At 44.0% G+C, this 15,589-nt stretch overlaps 1 protein-coding gene across 1 annotated transcript in view; it reads right to left on the reverse strand.

Moving 5' to 3' along the window:
- Positions 1-6,764: 6,764 nt before the first annotated feature.
- Positions 6,765-15,589, reverse strand: part of LOC109908643 (endonuclease/exonuclease/phosphatase family domain-containing protein 1) — a 28,346-nt gene continuing 19,521 nt past the window's right edge. Inside the window, exons 3-7 of the mRNA XM_031793410.1 lie at positions 11,402-11,512; positions 8,223-8,345; positions 7,907-8,051; positions 7,554-7,748; positions 6,765-7,318 (exon numbers count right to left, since the gene is read on the reverse strand). Of these exons, the coding sequence (XP_031649270.1) occupies positions 7,131-7,318; positions 7,554-7,748; positions 7,907-8,051; positions 8,223-8,345; positions 11,402-11,512 (762 nt within the window). The 3' untranslated portion in view covers positions 6,765-7,130. The remainder of the gene's footprint in view (positions 7,319-7,553; positions 7,749-7,906; positions 8,052-8,222; positions 8,346-11,401; positions 11,513-15,589) is intronic.

Below are 15,589 nucleotides of genomic sequence, written 5' to 3' on the forward strand. Positions count from 1 at the left end.
CTTTGTGTCTCTGTCTGTTCTTAATCTGGGGTCAGAGGTGTTGAAGTCGCCTTGTCCCATTCATTCATCTCAGGTTTCACTGTGAAACTGGACTCCATTGGGGCTCCATGTTAAAAGGCACCTACAAGCACTGACATGCTGGACAATTGGCCTCTGTCCACACGGAGACGACCCACAAGAACAGGGCCTCTTATCCTGGGCTTCCACTCTGCTCCAGTTAAGAGTTTTCATTTTGTTAGGGCGTGAAGTGTATTTCACATGGCTTGGAAGCCAACCATAAATATTTCACAGAGACATTTTGTTTTAGAGGCTTGTTTGGTCGAAGTGGGTTAGATGTTTTTAGGACAGGGGTGACAGCTGAAGTGTGGGTGGGCTGAAGGAGGGGAGGCCTCTGCAGTCCACATTCTTCACCACTAGAGGACCGTCACGTCTGCTACTTTCTCCACAACTCCATAAGGGAGAGAAATGATTTGACTGAAATGTGAAGAATCACTTAAAAACGGAAATAAAGCGTAAACTTAGCCCCCAACATCATGTCAATGATGAAAGTAGAATCATGAACATCATGTCAATGATGAAAGTAGAATCATGAATATCATGTCAATGATGAAAGTAGAATCATGAACATCATGTCAATGATGAAAGTAGAATCATGAACCTCATGTCAATGATGAAAGTAGAATCATGAATATCATGTCAATGATGAAAGTAGAATCATGAACATCATGTCAATGATGAAAGTAGAATCATGAACATCATGTCAATGATGAAAGTAGAATCATGAACATCATGTCAATGATGAAAGTAGAATCATGAATATCATGTCAATGATGAAAGTAGAATCATGAACATCATGTCAATGATGAAAGTAGAATCATGAATATGTCAATGATGAAAGTAGAATCATGAACATCATGTCAATGATGAAAGTAGAATCATGAACATCATGTCAATGATGAAAGTAGAATCATGAACATCATGTCAATGATGAAAGTAGAATCATGAACATCATGTCAATGATGAAAGTAGAATCATGAATATCATGTCAATGATGAAAGTAGAATCATGAACATCATGTCAATGATGAAAGTAGAATCATGAACATCATGTCAATGATGAAAGTAGAATCATGAACATCATGTCAATGATGAAAGTAGAATCATGAACATCATGTCAATGATGAAAGTAGAATCATGAACATCATGTCAATGATGAAAGTAGAATCATGAACATCATGTCAATGATGAAAGTAGAATCATGAACATCATGTCAATGATGAAAGTAGAATCATGAACATCATGTCAATGATGAAAGTAGAATCATGAACATCATGTCAATGATGAAAGTAGAATCATGAACATCATGTCAATGATGAAAGTAGAATCATGAATATCATGTCAATGATGAAAGTAGAATCATGAATATCATGTCATTGATGAAAGTAGAATCATGAACATCATGTCAATGATGAAAGTAGAATCATGAATATCATGTCAATGATGAAAGTAGAATCATGAACATCATGTCAATGATGAAAGTAGAATCATGAACATCATGTCAATGATGAAAGTAGAATCATGAACATCATGTCAATGATGAACGTAGAATCATGAACATCATGTCAATGATGAACGTAGAATCATGAACATCATGTCAATGATGAAAGTAGAATCATGAACATCATGTCAATGATGAAAGTAGAATCATGAACATCATGTCAATGATGAAAGTAGAATCATGAACATCATGTCAATGATGAAAGTAGAATCATGAACATCATGTCAATGATGAAAGTAGAATCATGAACATCATGTCAATGATGAAAGTAGAATCATGAACATCATGTCAATGATGAAAGTAGAATCATGAACATCATGTCAATGATGAAAGTAGAATCATGAACATCATGTCAATGATGAAAGTAGAATCAGGAACATCATGTCAATGATGAAAGTAGAATCAGGAACATCATGTCAATGATGAAAGTAGAATCATGAATATCATGTCAATGATGAAAGTAGAATCATGAACATCATGTCAATGATGAAAGTAGAATCATGAACATCATGTCAATGATGAAAGTAGAATCATGAACATCATGTCAATGATGAAAGTAGAATCATGAACATCATGTCAATGATGAAAGTAGAATCATGAACATCATGTCAATGATGAAAGTAGAATCATGAACATCATGTCAATGATGAAAGTAGAATCATGAACATCATGTCAATGATGAAAGTAGAATCATGAACATCATGTCAATGATGAAAGTAGATTCATGAACATCATGTCAATGATGAAAGTAGAATCATGAACATCATGTCAATGATGAAAGTAGAATCATGAACATCATGTCAATGATGAAAGTAGATTCATGAACATCATGTCAATGATGAAAGTAGATTCATGAACATCATGTCAATGATGAAAGTAGAATCATGAACATCATGTCAATGATGAAAGTAGAATCATGAACATCATGTCAATGATGAAAGTAGAATCATGAACATCATGTCAATGATGAAAGTAGAATCATGAACATCATGTCAATGATGAAAGTAGAATCATGAATATCATGTCAATGATGAAAGTAGAATCATGAACATCATGTCAATGATGAAAGTAGAATCATGAACATCATGTCAATGATGAAAGTAGAATCATGAACATCATGTCAATGATGAAAGTAGAATCATGAACATCATGTCAATGATGAAAGTAGAATCATGAATATCATGTCAATGATGAAAGTAGAATCATGAACATCATGTCAATGATGAAAGTAGAATCATGAATATTACAAAAGGAGCATTTTACTTTGAACACATTCAGTCATAATGTGACCGGCAGTATTGAGCAATAGTAACCATAGTCACCTGGAATGCATTTCAATTAACAGGTGTGCCTTGTTGAAAGTTCATTTGTCAAATTTATTTCCTTCTTAATGCATTTTAGCCAATCAGTTGGTATACAGAAGATAGCCCTATTTGGTAAAAGACCAAGTCCATATTATGGCAAGAACAGCTCAAATAAGCAAAGACAAATGACAGTCAATCATTACTTTAAGACATGGTCAGTCAATCTGAAACATTTCAACAACTTTCAAAGTTTCTTCAAGTGCAGTCGCAAAAACCATCAAGCGCTATAATGAAACTGGCTCTCACGAGGACCGCCACAGGAAAGGAAGACCCAGAGTTACCTCTGCTGCAGAGAAGTTCATTAGAGTTAACTGCACTTCAGACTGCAGCCCAAATAAACGCTTCACAGAGTTCAAGTAACAGACATCTCAACATCAACTGTTCAGAGGAGACTGTGTGAATCAGGCCTTCATGGTCGAATTGCTACAAAGAAACCACTACTAAAGGACACCAATAAGAAGAGACTTGCTTGTGCCAAGAAACATAAACGATGGACATTATCCTGGTGGAAATCTGTCCTTTTGTCTGAGTCGTCAACTTTGAGATTTTTGGTTCCAACCGCCGTGTCTGTGAGACAGAGTAGGTGAGCGGATGATCTCCGCATGTGTGGTTCCTACAGTGAAGCATGGAGGAGGTGGTGTGGGGTGCTTTGCTGGTGACGTTGTCTGTGATTTATTTAGAATTTAAGGCACACTTAACCAGCATGGCTACCAGAGCATTCTGCAGCGATACGCCATCCCATCTGGTTTGCGCTTAGTGGGACTATCATTTGTTTTTCAACAGAACAATGTCCCAACACACCTCCAGGCTGTGGAAGGGCTATTAGACAAAGAAGGAGAGTGATGGTGCTTCATCAGATCACCCGACCTCAACCCAATTGAGATGGTTTGGGATGAGTTGGACCGCAGAGTGAAGGAAAAGCAGTCAACAAGTGCTCAGCATATGTGGGAACTCCTTCAAGATTGTTGGAAAAGTGTTCCAGGTGAAGCTGGTTGAGAGAATGCCAAGAGTATGCAAAGCTGTATACAAGGCAAATGGTGGCTACTTTGTAGAATCTAAAATACACTGCTCAAAAAAATAAAGGGAACACTAAAATAACACATCCTAGATATGAATGAATGAAATATTCTTATTAAATACTTTTTTCTTTACATAGTTGAATGTGCTGACAACAAAATCACACAAAAATTATCAATGGAAATCACATTTATCAACCCATGGAGGTCTGGATTTGGAGTCACACTCAAAATTAAAGTGGAAACCACACTACAGGCTGATCCAACTTTGATGTAATGTCCTTAAAACAAGTCAAAAATGAGGCTCAGTAGTGTGTGTGGCCTCCACGTGCCTGTATGACCTCCCTACAACGCCTGGGCATGCTCCTGATGAGGTGGCGGATGGTCTCCTGAGGGATCTCCTCCCAGACCTGGACTAAAGCATCCGCCAACTCCTGGACAGTCTGTGGTGCAACGTGGCGTTGGTGGATGGAGCGAGACATAATGTCCCAGATGTGCTCAATTGGATTCAGGTCTGGGGAACGGGCAGGCCAGTCCATAGCATCAATGCCTTCTTCTTTCAGGAACTGCTGACACACTCCAGACACATGAGGTCTAGCATTGTCTTGCATTAGGAGGAACCAGGGCCAACCGCACCAGCATATGGTCTCACAAGGGGTCTGAGGATCTCATCTCGGTACCTAATGGCAGTCAGGCTACCTCTGGCGAGCACATGGAGGGCTGTGCGGCCCTCCAAAGAAATGCCACCCCACACCATGACTGACCCACCGCCAAACCGGTCATGCTGGAGGATGTTGCAGGCAGCAGAACATTCTCCACGTCGTCTCCAGACTGTCACTTCTGTCACATGTGCTCAGTGTGAACCTGCTTTCATCTGTGAAGAGCACAGGGCGCCAGTGGCGAATTTGCCAATCTTGGTGTTCTCTGGCAAATGCCAAACGTCCTGCACGGTGTTGGGCTGTAAGCACAACCCCCACCTGTAGACGTCGGGCCCTCATACCACCTTCATGGAGTCTGTTTCTGACCGTTTGAGCAGACACATCCACATTTGTGGCCTGCTGGAGGTCATTTTGCAGGGCTCTGGCAGTGCTCCTCCTGCACCTCCTTGCACAAAGGCGGAGGTAGCGGTCCTGCTGCTGGGTTGTTGCCCTCCTACGGCCTCCTCCACATCTCCTGATGTACTGGCCTGTCTCCTGGTAGCGCCTCCATGCTCTGGACACTACGCTGACAGACACAGCAAACCTTCTTGCCACAGCTCGCATTGATGTTCCATCCTGGATGAGCTGCACTACCTGAGCCACTTGTGTGGGTTGTAGACTCAGTCTCATGCTACCACTAGAAAGCACCGCCAGCATTCAAAAGTGACCAAAACATCAGCCAGGAAGCATAGGAACTGAGAAGTGGTCTGTGGTCACCACCTGCAGAACCACTCCTTTATTGGGGGTGTCTTGCTAATTGCCTATAATTTCCACCTGTTGTCTATTCCATTTGCACAACAGCATGTGAAATGTATTGTCAATCAGTGTTGCTTCCTAAGTGGACAGTTTGATTTCACAGAAGTGTGATTGACTTGGAGTTACATTATGTTAAGTGTTCCCTTTATTTTTTTGAGCAGTGTATATTTTGATTTGTTAAAAAGAAAAAGTTACTATATGATTCCATGTGTTACTTCATAGTTTGGATGTCTTAACTATTATTCTACAATGTAGAAAATAGTAAAAATAAGGAAAAACCCTTGAATGAGTAGGTGTATCCAAACTTTTGACTGCTACTAAATGAAATTGGTAAAACAGTATGTAAACATTATTAAAGTGACTAGTGATTCCATGTCTATATACACGTACATAGGGCAACAGCATCTTAGGTGCAGGGTTGAGTAACCGGGTGGTAGCCAGCTACAGACAGTGAAGAAGTTCAGGGCAGGGTACTGGGTGGAGGCCAGCTAGTGATGGCTATTTAAGATAGCTGTTTTTCAGTCTCCACTTTGATGCACTGGCCACCTTCGGGATGATAGAGGGGTGAACAGCCCACGGCTTAGGTGGTTGATGTCCTTGATCTTTTGGGCCTTCCTGCGACATCGGGTGCTGTGGGTGTCCTGGAGGGCAGGCAGTGCACATGGTGATGCATTGTGCAGACCGCACCGCCCTCTGGAGAGCCCTGCGGTTGTGGGCAGTGCAGTCGCCGTACCAGGAAGTGATATAGCCCGACAGGATGCTGTCAATGGTGCATCTGTAAATTTTTGTGAGGTACTTACCCAGAAAGAATCACAGCTGTAATCGCTGCAAAAGGAGAGTCTAACATGTTGACTCAATTGTTCAACCCCCTACGTAATTAAGATATATTAGGGTTTTATTTTTCATTTAAAAAGAAAACAGTATGTTGTGTAATTGACAAGAAAATACATTTAAATCCATTTTAATCCCACATAGCACAAAATGTAGAAAAAGTAAAGTGGTGTGAATACATTCTGAAGGCACTGTATACAGTAGTTCAGAGTTGTTTGTGTGTGTATGCATACACACACTGTATGCTATGCCAAATTTCCTCATTTTTCCACACACACACACACACGAATAGAACAGCTTTAAATGGCTTCAACAGCTAAGCTCCAACCTCCCATTTCACTCACTGACTTCAATGTACTACTATTACTGTGCAGCAGTGTGCAAGCTATAAGCTACAGCCACTAGGTAGGTCACAGGCACAAGTACAATAGAATCATGTGAAATTCACCTTAGTTGTGTTTGCTTGTATCATATTGTATTGAACAAGCCAGGGCTCCGGTGGTTGGATCTCATATCTAAGATCAGTCGACTGGACACAAAGGGAATGTCTGTTAATTTCCTTTTATTTCATATACATATTAAAAATGTTTTTGGCACACTCATGTCTGTCTATAACATACACACATATATATATATATATACACACACACACACACACGCCTCTTAAATGATTTACTCAAAAACAATGTCATGGTAGTCTACTGTACATTGATAAAGGAAACTAAAAAGGCAATCTCGGTGCTTCAATTCACATTTGTCAGGTAAATCCACCCTTTGCTCCACTGCAACAACCAGGCCAAAGCAGGATCCAGTCCAGAGCAAAGTCAGGTCAGTTTGACATGTCATGATGTCACAATCTCCTTCCACAACCGCCACATCTGTATGTCCGTGGCGCCGGCGAGTGGTCGTCACCGTTCGTGTTTCGACATACTTTCGCCTCTCTCTACCACGCTAACTCTGTTTCTCAGCTCCTTCAGCGCCACGTCCACAAAGAACTCGGCCATGACAGGACAATGGTCGGACGCCACCCCGCCCCACGACCAGTTGTCAGGTATCCAGGGGTTGGTCAGGCCCTCCCGCACCACCACACAATGACCTGCAGGGGGCAGCATATACATGGAGATACATACAGGTCAGAGGTTAAACATTCAGATAAAATTCTTGGTGTCACTCAAATCACCCCATAGCCAAGCTCATCACAATAACAGACATGTAAATCGAGCATTCATGTGCCAATGGTTAGATTGGTATCTTATTGCAGTGGGCATAAATAGAACGGTAAGAATGCTACATATTCTGACACACACAGTTACATCTGTAGACAGACGTACCTGCGTAGATCTTCTTCAGTGACTTGCTGACCCAGATGTTGTCCAGACAGAGGGAGCCCTGGGGGAAGCGGGTGCTGATGTTGGTGAACATGTTGGGGGGAACCAGGGGGCTCAGCCGCTCCTTCCTCAGCTGATCTAGCTCACTGCTCTGGGGGGAAAGGCCAAAGTCCCCCAACACCACCAGGCCCTTCTGAACTGTCACACAGAAACCACAGATGGACATTAGCCATGTAGCGACATCAAATACCCTAATGCAATAACCCACTGAGGAAGAGAAAGAGGGTAAGAATAATGGAAGAGAAAGAGGACATAAGTTTTGAAAAGACAGAATAGGGTGACCTTTAGCTACTGACCTTTCAGTGCCTTCTGGATACTAGAGGTCAGTCTGTGGGCCTTGACTTCCTCCGAGTGGTGGTTCCTAACGTTGGACTCCTCAGCCCCAGATACGGCCGGAGCTCTCATGTGGACATTGACAATCGTCAGCTCAGACGATCTAATCTAGTCACATATTAATCATTAACATAATGTTAGTCTCTCCGGCAGGACATTATATGGTTATAATGGTATTGATAGGGGCAATAAAATGAGTAATGCATTATGTTAGTCATTTTATGATCAACATTTCAGCATAGGGAGATCCCACAAAACACACACTCCATGTTGACTTACATAAAAGTGGGCAAGATACAGCCGGGCGTGTTTCCCGTTGCCAACAGGACTCTCCAGGACAGAAGCATCTTTCAGGTCGATCCCAGAAGAGCTGTCCCACAGGAACCCAGAATAACTGACTCCCTGATGGAAGAGATGACAGACAGACAGCAGTGAAGAAAGGAGACTAGTTAAACTTCCAGAAAACCCTTGAACCAGAATTGGAGTCAACTCAGTTTTCAGTGAAGTTCCCAAAGCCTGAGCTCAGTCTCTATATTACTAGGGAGAAGGGGGAGGCTAAGTGTTTCCTGATCTGCCCTCTCTAAATATAGAGAGCCTGGGGATGTCTGGCCTGTATACTGAAGATGAAGGCATGGCTGTATCTTCAGTTCTCCTCTCTGTTAGTTAAATGAGGTCTCTCACCTAGGGAAGTATAGGCCTCTCTGAGTTCTGGTGGGTCTGCCCCTGGGGCAGGAGGGTGAGGAGGGTGAGACATGGTCAGCATCACAGACTGAGACAGACAGAGAGAGCGACAGAGAGCGACAGAGAGCGAGAAACAGACAGACGTGTGTCATAGATAATTAAAGCCAGAGAACAAGGCCACTGCAGCGGAGCCTCAGACAGATATGATAGCCACTGGCTACATCTTCCTGCTGCTATTGGAGCTTTCTAAACCAGAAAGCAGACACAAACACTTGAACAAAAAAACGAATCAATCAAATTGCACCACACACACACACACACACACACACACACCAAAAGCCATTATAAAAACTAATCGAATCGTACACGGAGATCCTGCTCTATAGTGAACAGGTCAGAGCAGCAGCAGAAGAGTTATAGGCCCATTCCAGAGCATCTTCACAATACAATACGGCTCCTTGACAAACTGCAGACGCTGACAGTGGCAAGACTAGGAGAGGGAGGCTGACAGTGGCAAGACTAGGAGAGGGAGGCTGACAGTGGCAAGACTAGGAGAGGGAGGCTGACAGTGGCAAGACTAGGAGAGGGAGGCTGACAGTGGCAAGACTAGGAGAGGGAGGCTGACAGTGGCAAGACTAGGAGAGGGAGGCTGACAGTGGCAAGACTAGGAGAGGGAGGCTGACAGTGGCAAGACTAGGAGAGGGAGGCTGACAGTGGCAAGACTAGGAGAGGGAGGCTGACAGTGGCAAGACTAGGAGAGGGAGGCTGACAGTGGCAAGACTAGGAGAGGGAGGCTGACAGTGGCAGAACTAGGAGAGGGAGGCTGGGAGGCTGACAGTGGCAGAACTAGGAGAGGGAGGCTGGAAGGCTGACAGTGGCAGAACTAGGAGAGGGAGGCTGGAAGGCTGACAGTGGCAGAACTAGGAGAGGGAGGCTGGAAGGCTGACAGTGGCAGAACTAGGAGAGGGAGGCTGGAAGGCTGACAGTGGCAGAACTAGGAGAGGGAGGCTGGAAGGCTGACAGTGGCAGAACTAGGAGAGGGAGGCTGGAAGGCTGACAGTGGCAGAACTAGGAGAGGGAGGCTGGAAGGCTGACAGTGGCAGAACTAGGAGAGGGAGGCTGGAAGGCTGACAGTGGCAGAACTAGGAGAGGGAGGCTGGAAGGCTGACAGTGGCAGAACTAGGAGAGGGAGGCTGGAAGGCTGACAGTGGCAGAACTAGGAGAGGGAGGCTGGAAGGCTGACAGTGGCAGGACTAGGAGAGGGAGGCTGGAAGGCTGACAGTGGCAGAACTAGGAGAGGGAGGCTGGAAGGCTGACAGTGGCAGAACTAGGAGAGGGAGGCTGGAAGGCTGACAGTGGCAGAACTAGGAGAGGGAGGCTGGAAGGCTGACAGTGGCAGAACTAGGAGAGGGAGGCTGGAAGGCTGACAGTGGCAGAACTAGGAGAGGGAGGCTGGAAGGCTGACAGTGGCAGGACTAGGAGAGGGAGGCTGGAAGGCTGACAGTGGCAGAACTAGGAGAGGGAGGCTGGAAGGCTGACAGTGGCAGAACTAGGAGAGGGAGGCTGGAAGGCTGACAGTGGCAGAACTAGGAGAGGGAGGCTGGAAGGCTGACAGTGGCAGAACTAGGAGAGGGAGGCTGGAAGGCTGACAGTGGCAGAACTAGGAGAGGGAGGCTGGAAGGCTGACAGTGGCAGAACTAGGAGAGGGAGGCTGGAAGGCTGACAGTGGCAGAACTAGGAGAGGGAGGCTGGAAGGCTGACAGTGGCAGAACTAGGAGAGGGAGGCTGGAAGGCTGACAGTGGCAGAACTAGGAGAGGGAGGCTGGAAGGCTGACAGTGGCAGAACTAGGAGAGGGAGGCTGGAAGGCTGACAGTGGCAGAACTAGGAGAGGGAGGCTGGAAGGCTGACAGTGGCAGAACTAGGAGAGGGAGGCTGGAAGGCTGACAGTGGCAGAACTAGGAGAGGGAGGCTGGAAGGCTGACAGTGGCAGAACTAGGAGAGGGAGGCTGGAAGGCTGACAGTGGCAGGACTAGGAGAGGGAGGCTGGAAGGCTGACAGTGGCAGGACTAGGAGAGGGAGGGATTTCATGCTGACAGTACTAGAGGTCAGAGGTGAGGACAGGGCTGGGAGGCTGACAGTAAGTGTGGTCAGAGGGGAGGACTAGGAGGGTTTGTTTACTGACCCCCCTCCACATTATCTGTATTATCCTTCTTACTTGACAGGAGCCATCAGGCACAGAGACAGAATAAAGCTCAAGTTTACTTCAAGGGTCAATTTCAAGACAGGCTTCCTTGGAGGTTAAACACTGCTATCTAGTCCTTGTGGTGTTTGGGAAGACAGAGTGTGTGTGCCCTCAGAGATTCTTTATGGTGTTGGACAGACATTATGGGAACAGAAAGGACCTCTCTAAGGCTCCCATAAATCAACCAGCTTTAAATCATACTGTACTAGACCATCTGACCTTTGACCACTACAGCAGGCCTTAGATCAAGGGATCTATTGTGCCACATCTGGTCACTGTTAACAGACCCTTAGTAAAGAGGTTATGTTTGAGCGTAAAGGGTTAGCATATTTTTCAGCAATAATGTCTGTTTACTTCTGGGCTGTGTGAACTAATTGAGAAGGGTGGTCTGTTTCAGATGGGATGTGAGATTGTAAGAGGGGCTGGGGTGGAAGAAACAGAGCGGGAGAGAGACGGAAAGAGAGAGAGGGGAAGAGAAGCAAGAAAGACAGAAGAAATTCGTGTTTCGTGCAGTGAGGTCACAAGTATCCTTACCTTGTTGGACAGTACTGTGGGTTTCTCAGAGACGGTACTCTTCCAGACCCCCCGTGGTCCTCTCCACTTCCTCACGCTGTCCAACGAGCCCTGGTTCAGTTCCACACAGAACTGCAACACAATAGAGGGATTTGTATTATTACACAACACCAGACTGGACAGAAGACCATAGAAATAGTGTAGTAGTCATTCAGTCATTCTATTTCTATGCAGTGGGCAATGCAATGGATGTAGGGGCATGTTAAACAGCAGCTGACTGGACATAGCAGTAGTAGATCACAACTACTGTCAACACACTATTTTTGTCTCTGCGTTTATTTATCCGCTACAATCGTTTTTTTAAATAGTCAGTCACAGCAGATATTTAACGACTTGAAATTAGCACCGTTTTGGGTATGAAGTGAAATGACTCCTCAAATGACACCTTTTGAAATGACCTAAAATAGTACCATATGATTTGGAAAGAGAAGAAAAATTACCAAATGTATTTTAGTGTGCCTCAGACACCAGCAGTGTTGTAATGTGAGAGGTCACTGAAGAAGTTGGCAGTGATGGAATGGGAGAAGAAAACTTGGTTTTGAGACTGTCTGGCATTCCTTCACTGACCTGCTACCAGGTCCCAGAGGGAGAGCTTCCCTATGGGGGCATAAGAAGAGGGTCCCTTCCCTGGCTCTTACCTAGCCCTCACCTCCACCCCACCCAGGGAGATTGTTGAAGACAGTGACATGAATTAACCTATAGCACAGCTGTCATTTCATGCTGGTTATATCCACTCACTTCCCTGTCTTCCTGTTCAGAGAGAAAGAGACACCTCAGCAACTGTCATTGATCAGGTCAGTTCCCGGTCTCTCATACTGCTCCTATTGTCAGTCTGACTTTCTCCTACTAATGGGTGTGTGTCCTCATACTGTCTGCTAATACCGTCTCTCTGACTGGGGAAAGAAAGCTACCTGTACCAGTGACTATCATCAATAAATACCCCATCATTCTCTCCTGCAGGCCCTATATTAATGTCAAGCACCAACTCCAGCTGACACAGTGCCAAGCAGCCTATAATAAAGGACGCTAATAACATTTCAAAATGGCAGCCGGTAGAAAACAAACAATTTACTATCGTCATGACGCCTGGATCCGGCAGAAGTGGAGAGAGATGAGGATGGATGGAAGGCAGCTATTTCTAGGTTGAACAAACCCACAGCCATAATTCAACCAGTGATGAACCAAGACGTGGGTATAGAGGAGGCCTTGGCACAGCTCCCAAAACCTGTGTGTGTGTGTGTGTGTGTGTGTGTGTGTGCGTGTGTGCGAGATATACAGACATATCTTACACCCAGTAACAGTCAAAAGTTGACACACCTACAGTACTCATTCCAGGGGTTCTTATTCTGACTATTTTCTACATTATGGAATAACAGTTAAGACATTAAAACTAAGAAATAACAAATATGGAATAATGTAGTAACCAAATAAATGTTTTAAACTCTAAATATTTTGTATATATATTTCTATTAGGTTCTTCAAAGTAGCCACTGTTTGCCTTGACAGCTTTGCAAACTCTTGGCATTCTCCCAACCAGCTTCATGAGGTAGTCACCTGGAATGCTTTTCCAAAAGTCTTGGAGTTCCCACATATGCTGAACACTTGTTGGCTGCTTTTCCTTCACTCTGCAATCCAACTAATCCCAAACCCTCAATTGGGCTGAGGTCAGGTGATTGTGGAGGCCAAGTCATCTGATGCAGCACTCCATCACCTCTACTTCTTGGTCTAATAGCCCTTCCACAGCCTGGCGCTGTGTTGGGACATTGTCCCACTAAGCGCAAACCAGATGGGATGGGGTATCTCTGCAGAATGCTGTGGTAGCCATGCTGGTTAAGTGTGCCTTAAATTCTAAATAAATCACAGACAACGTCACCAGCAAAGCACCCTCACACCTCCTCTTCCATGCTTCACGGTGGGAACCACACATGCAGAGATCATCCGTTCACCTACTCTGCATCTCACAGACACGGCAGTTGGAACCAAAAATCTCAAATTTGGACTCATCAGACCAAAGGACAGATTTCCACCAGGATAATGTCAATCACTTATGTTTCTTGGCACAAGCAAGTCTCTTCTTATTGGTGTCCTGTGATTCACACAGTCTCCTCTGAACAGTCGATGTTGAGATGTATCCGTTACTTGAACTCTGTGAAGCATTTATTTGGGCTGCAATCTGAGGTGTAGTTAGTTGCCAATTTCTGAGGCTGGTAACTAATGAACTTATCCTCTGCAGCAGAGGTAACTCTGGGTCTTCCTTTCCTGTGGCAGTCCTCATGAGAGCCAGTTTCGTCATAGTGCTTCATGGTTTTCGTGAGTGCACTTGAAGAAACTTTCACGGTTGTTGAATGTTCCGGATTGACTGACCTTCATATCTTTAAGTAATGATGGACTGTTGTCTCTTTGCTTATTTGAGTAGTTCTTGACATAATATGGAATTGGGTATTTTACCAAATTGGGCTATCTTCTGTAAAACACCTCTACCTTGTCACTACACAACTGATTGGCTAAAATGCATTAAGGAAAGAAATTCCACAAATTAACAAGGCACACCTTTTAATTGAAATGCACCTCATGAAGCTGGTTGAGAGAATACCAAGAGTGTGCAAAGCTGTCATCAAGGCAAAGGGTGGCTATTTGAAGAATCTCAAATATATTTAGATTTGTTTAACACTTTTTTGGTTACTACATGTTTCCATGTGTTATTTCATAGTTGATGTCTTCACTTTATTATACAAAGTAGAAAACAGAGAAATTTAAGAAAAACCCTTGAATGAGTAGGTGTGTCCAAACGTTTGACTGGTACTATATGTGTAATCACCTAGCTAGCACACAGATGGAGATTGCCATCTACAGTAAACTAAATGTTTTATCCCGGAATAAAATGGAGTAAAATTTTTCAATTCCGTAAAGGTAATTATCTAATTGAAGTTGATCGGTGTTGATCAATACTGTGAATGGGGGCCATAAATCATTTCTGGTCACCATGGAGACCACGGATGTGTAGTGCAGTAAAAAGGGAGGCGCTGTGAAATATTTCTTAAATCTATCCTGAATGTGTTTATTCTGAATATGATTGAGTCGCATTATTAAAAAAATAAAACTACTTTAACAGGTTACTCCCTACAACCACAGGCAGACTGACAGTCCATTTTCTCCAGCTCAGTTATAGTTCCTCAGTCTCTACTCTGCAGCAACACTTGAAACATGAGTACACAACATACCACTTCACACACTCAGAAGGGTTGGGATTCAAAGCATAACAGTTCAGATTTTCCAGACCCTGTCGATTTGTTGTTTCTAACCGATATGCTGCTACTGACATAGATTTCCAGTGGCCAGAGTCCTCTTGGTATGGATAACAGTCCGGCTGGCTGGCACACACACGCACGTTTTAGCAGCAGTGAGTAAGAGGAAATTAAGCTTAATTTCCAATCGTTACAAGTTTTAATGGAAATAAGGAATAATCGCTGTGGCAAATAAAAACATGTCCATTGCCCACCATGTTGCGTCAATAGATAATATAGGTCTGAGGGAAAGAAAACAAAGGAAGTGTGTAGGAGTGTGAAACGGGAAGAGAGAAAGTGTGGGTGTGTATTAGTGTGTGTGAGAGTGAACTGGTAAATAGTGTGGGTGTGTTGTGATGTAACCAACTGGCTAGATGATGGCTACCCCACCATGTTACTCTACTCCTGCATGTTGTTTAAGCCACCTCTGGGTCAGATTTAACCCAGGGTTAAGGATAACACTGCGCTAAGAAAATGTGTGTGTGTGAAAGTCCCTAATGTCAGTCAGAATCAGCCCTAATGTCACTCAGGTGGACAAAGTCGTGGTTTTGAACTTCAAACTAGCGAAGTCTGGTAAACAACTAGAATAAGACCAAGACTGATATTTTGGGGGAAAAGACTCCTCATCGCTCAGTGATTCACCAAACCACAGAAGGTTCCTTAGCTACAAAACAGTGAAAAAAAGTGAATAATACTGCTTCACGTGCTTAGAGTGACTAAACAGTGAAAAATGTCAACTGTTAGTAAACATGCCAACTCAAAATGTCGGTTTAGTCAGTGTGTGGTGTGTGATGCAGCATCACAGATGTAGACCGTTGATGTGTTTACCATATAGAGATTAAAGGTAAACATTATGGGGCGCTGG

This window comes from Oncorhynchus kisutch, linkage group LG17, assembly GCF_002021735.2.
Source record: "Oncorhynchus kisutch isolate 150728-3 linkage group LG17, Okis_V2, whole genome shotgun sequence".
Lineage (NCBI taxonomy): Eukaryota > Metazoa > Chordata > Actinopteri > Salmoniformes > Salmonidae > Oncorhynchus > Oncorhynchus kisutch.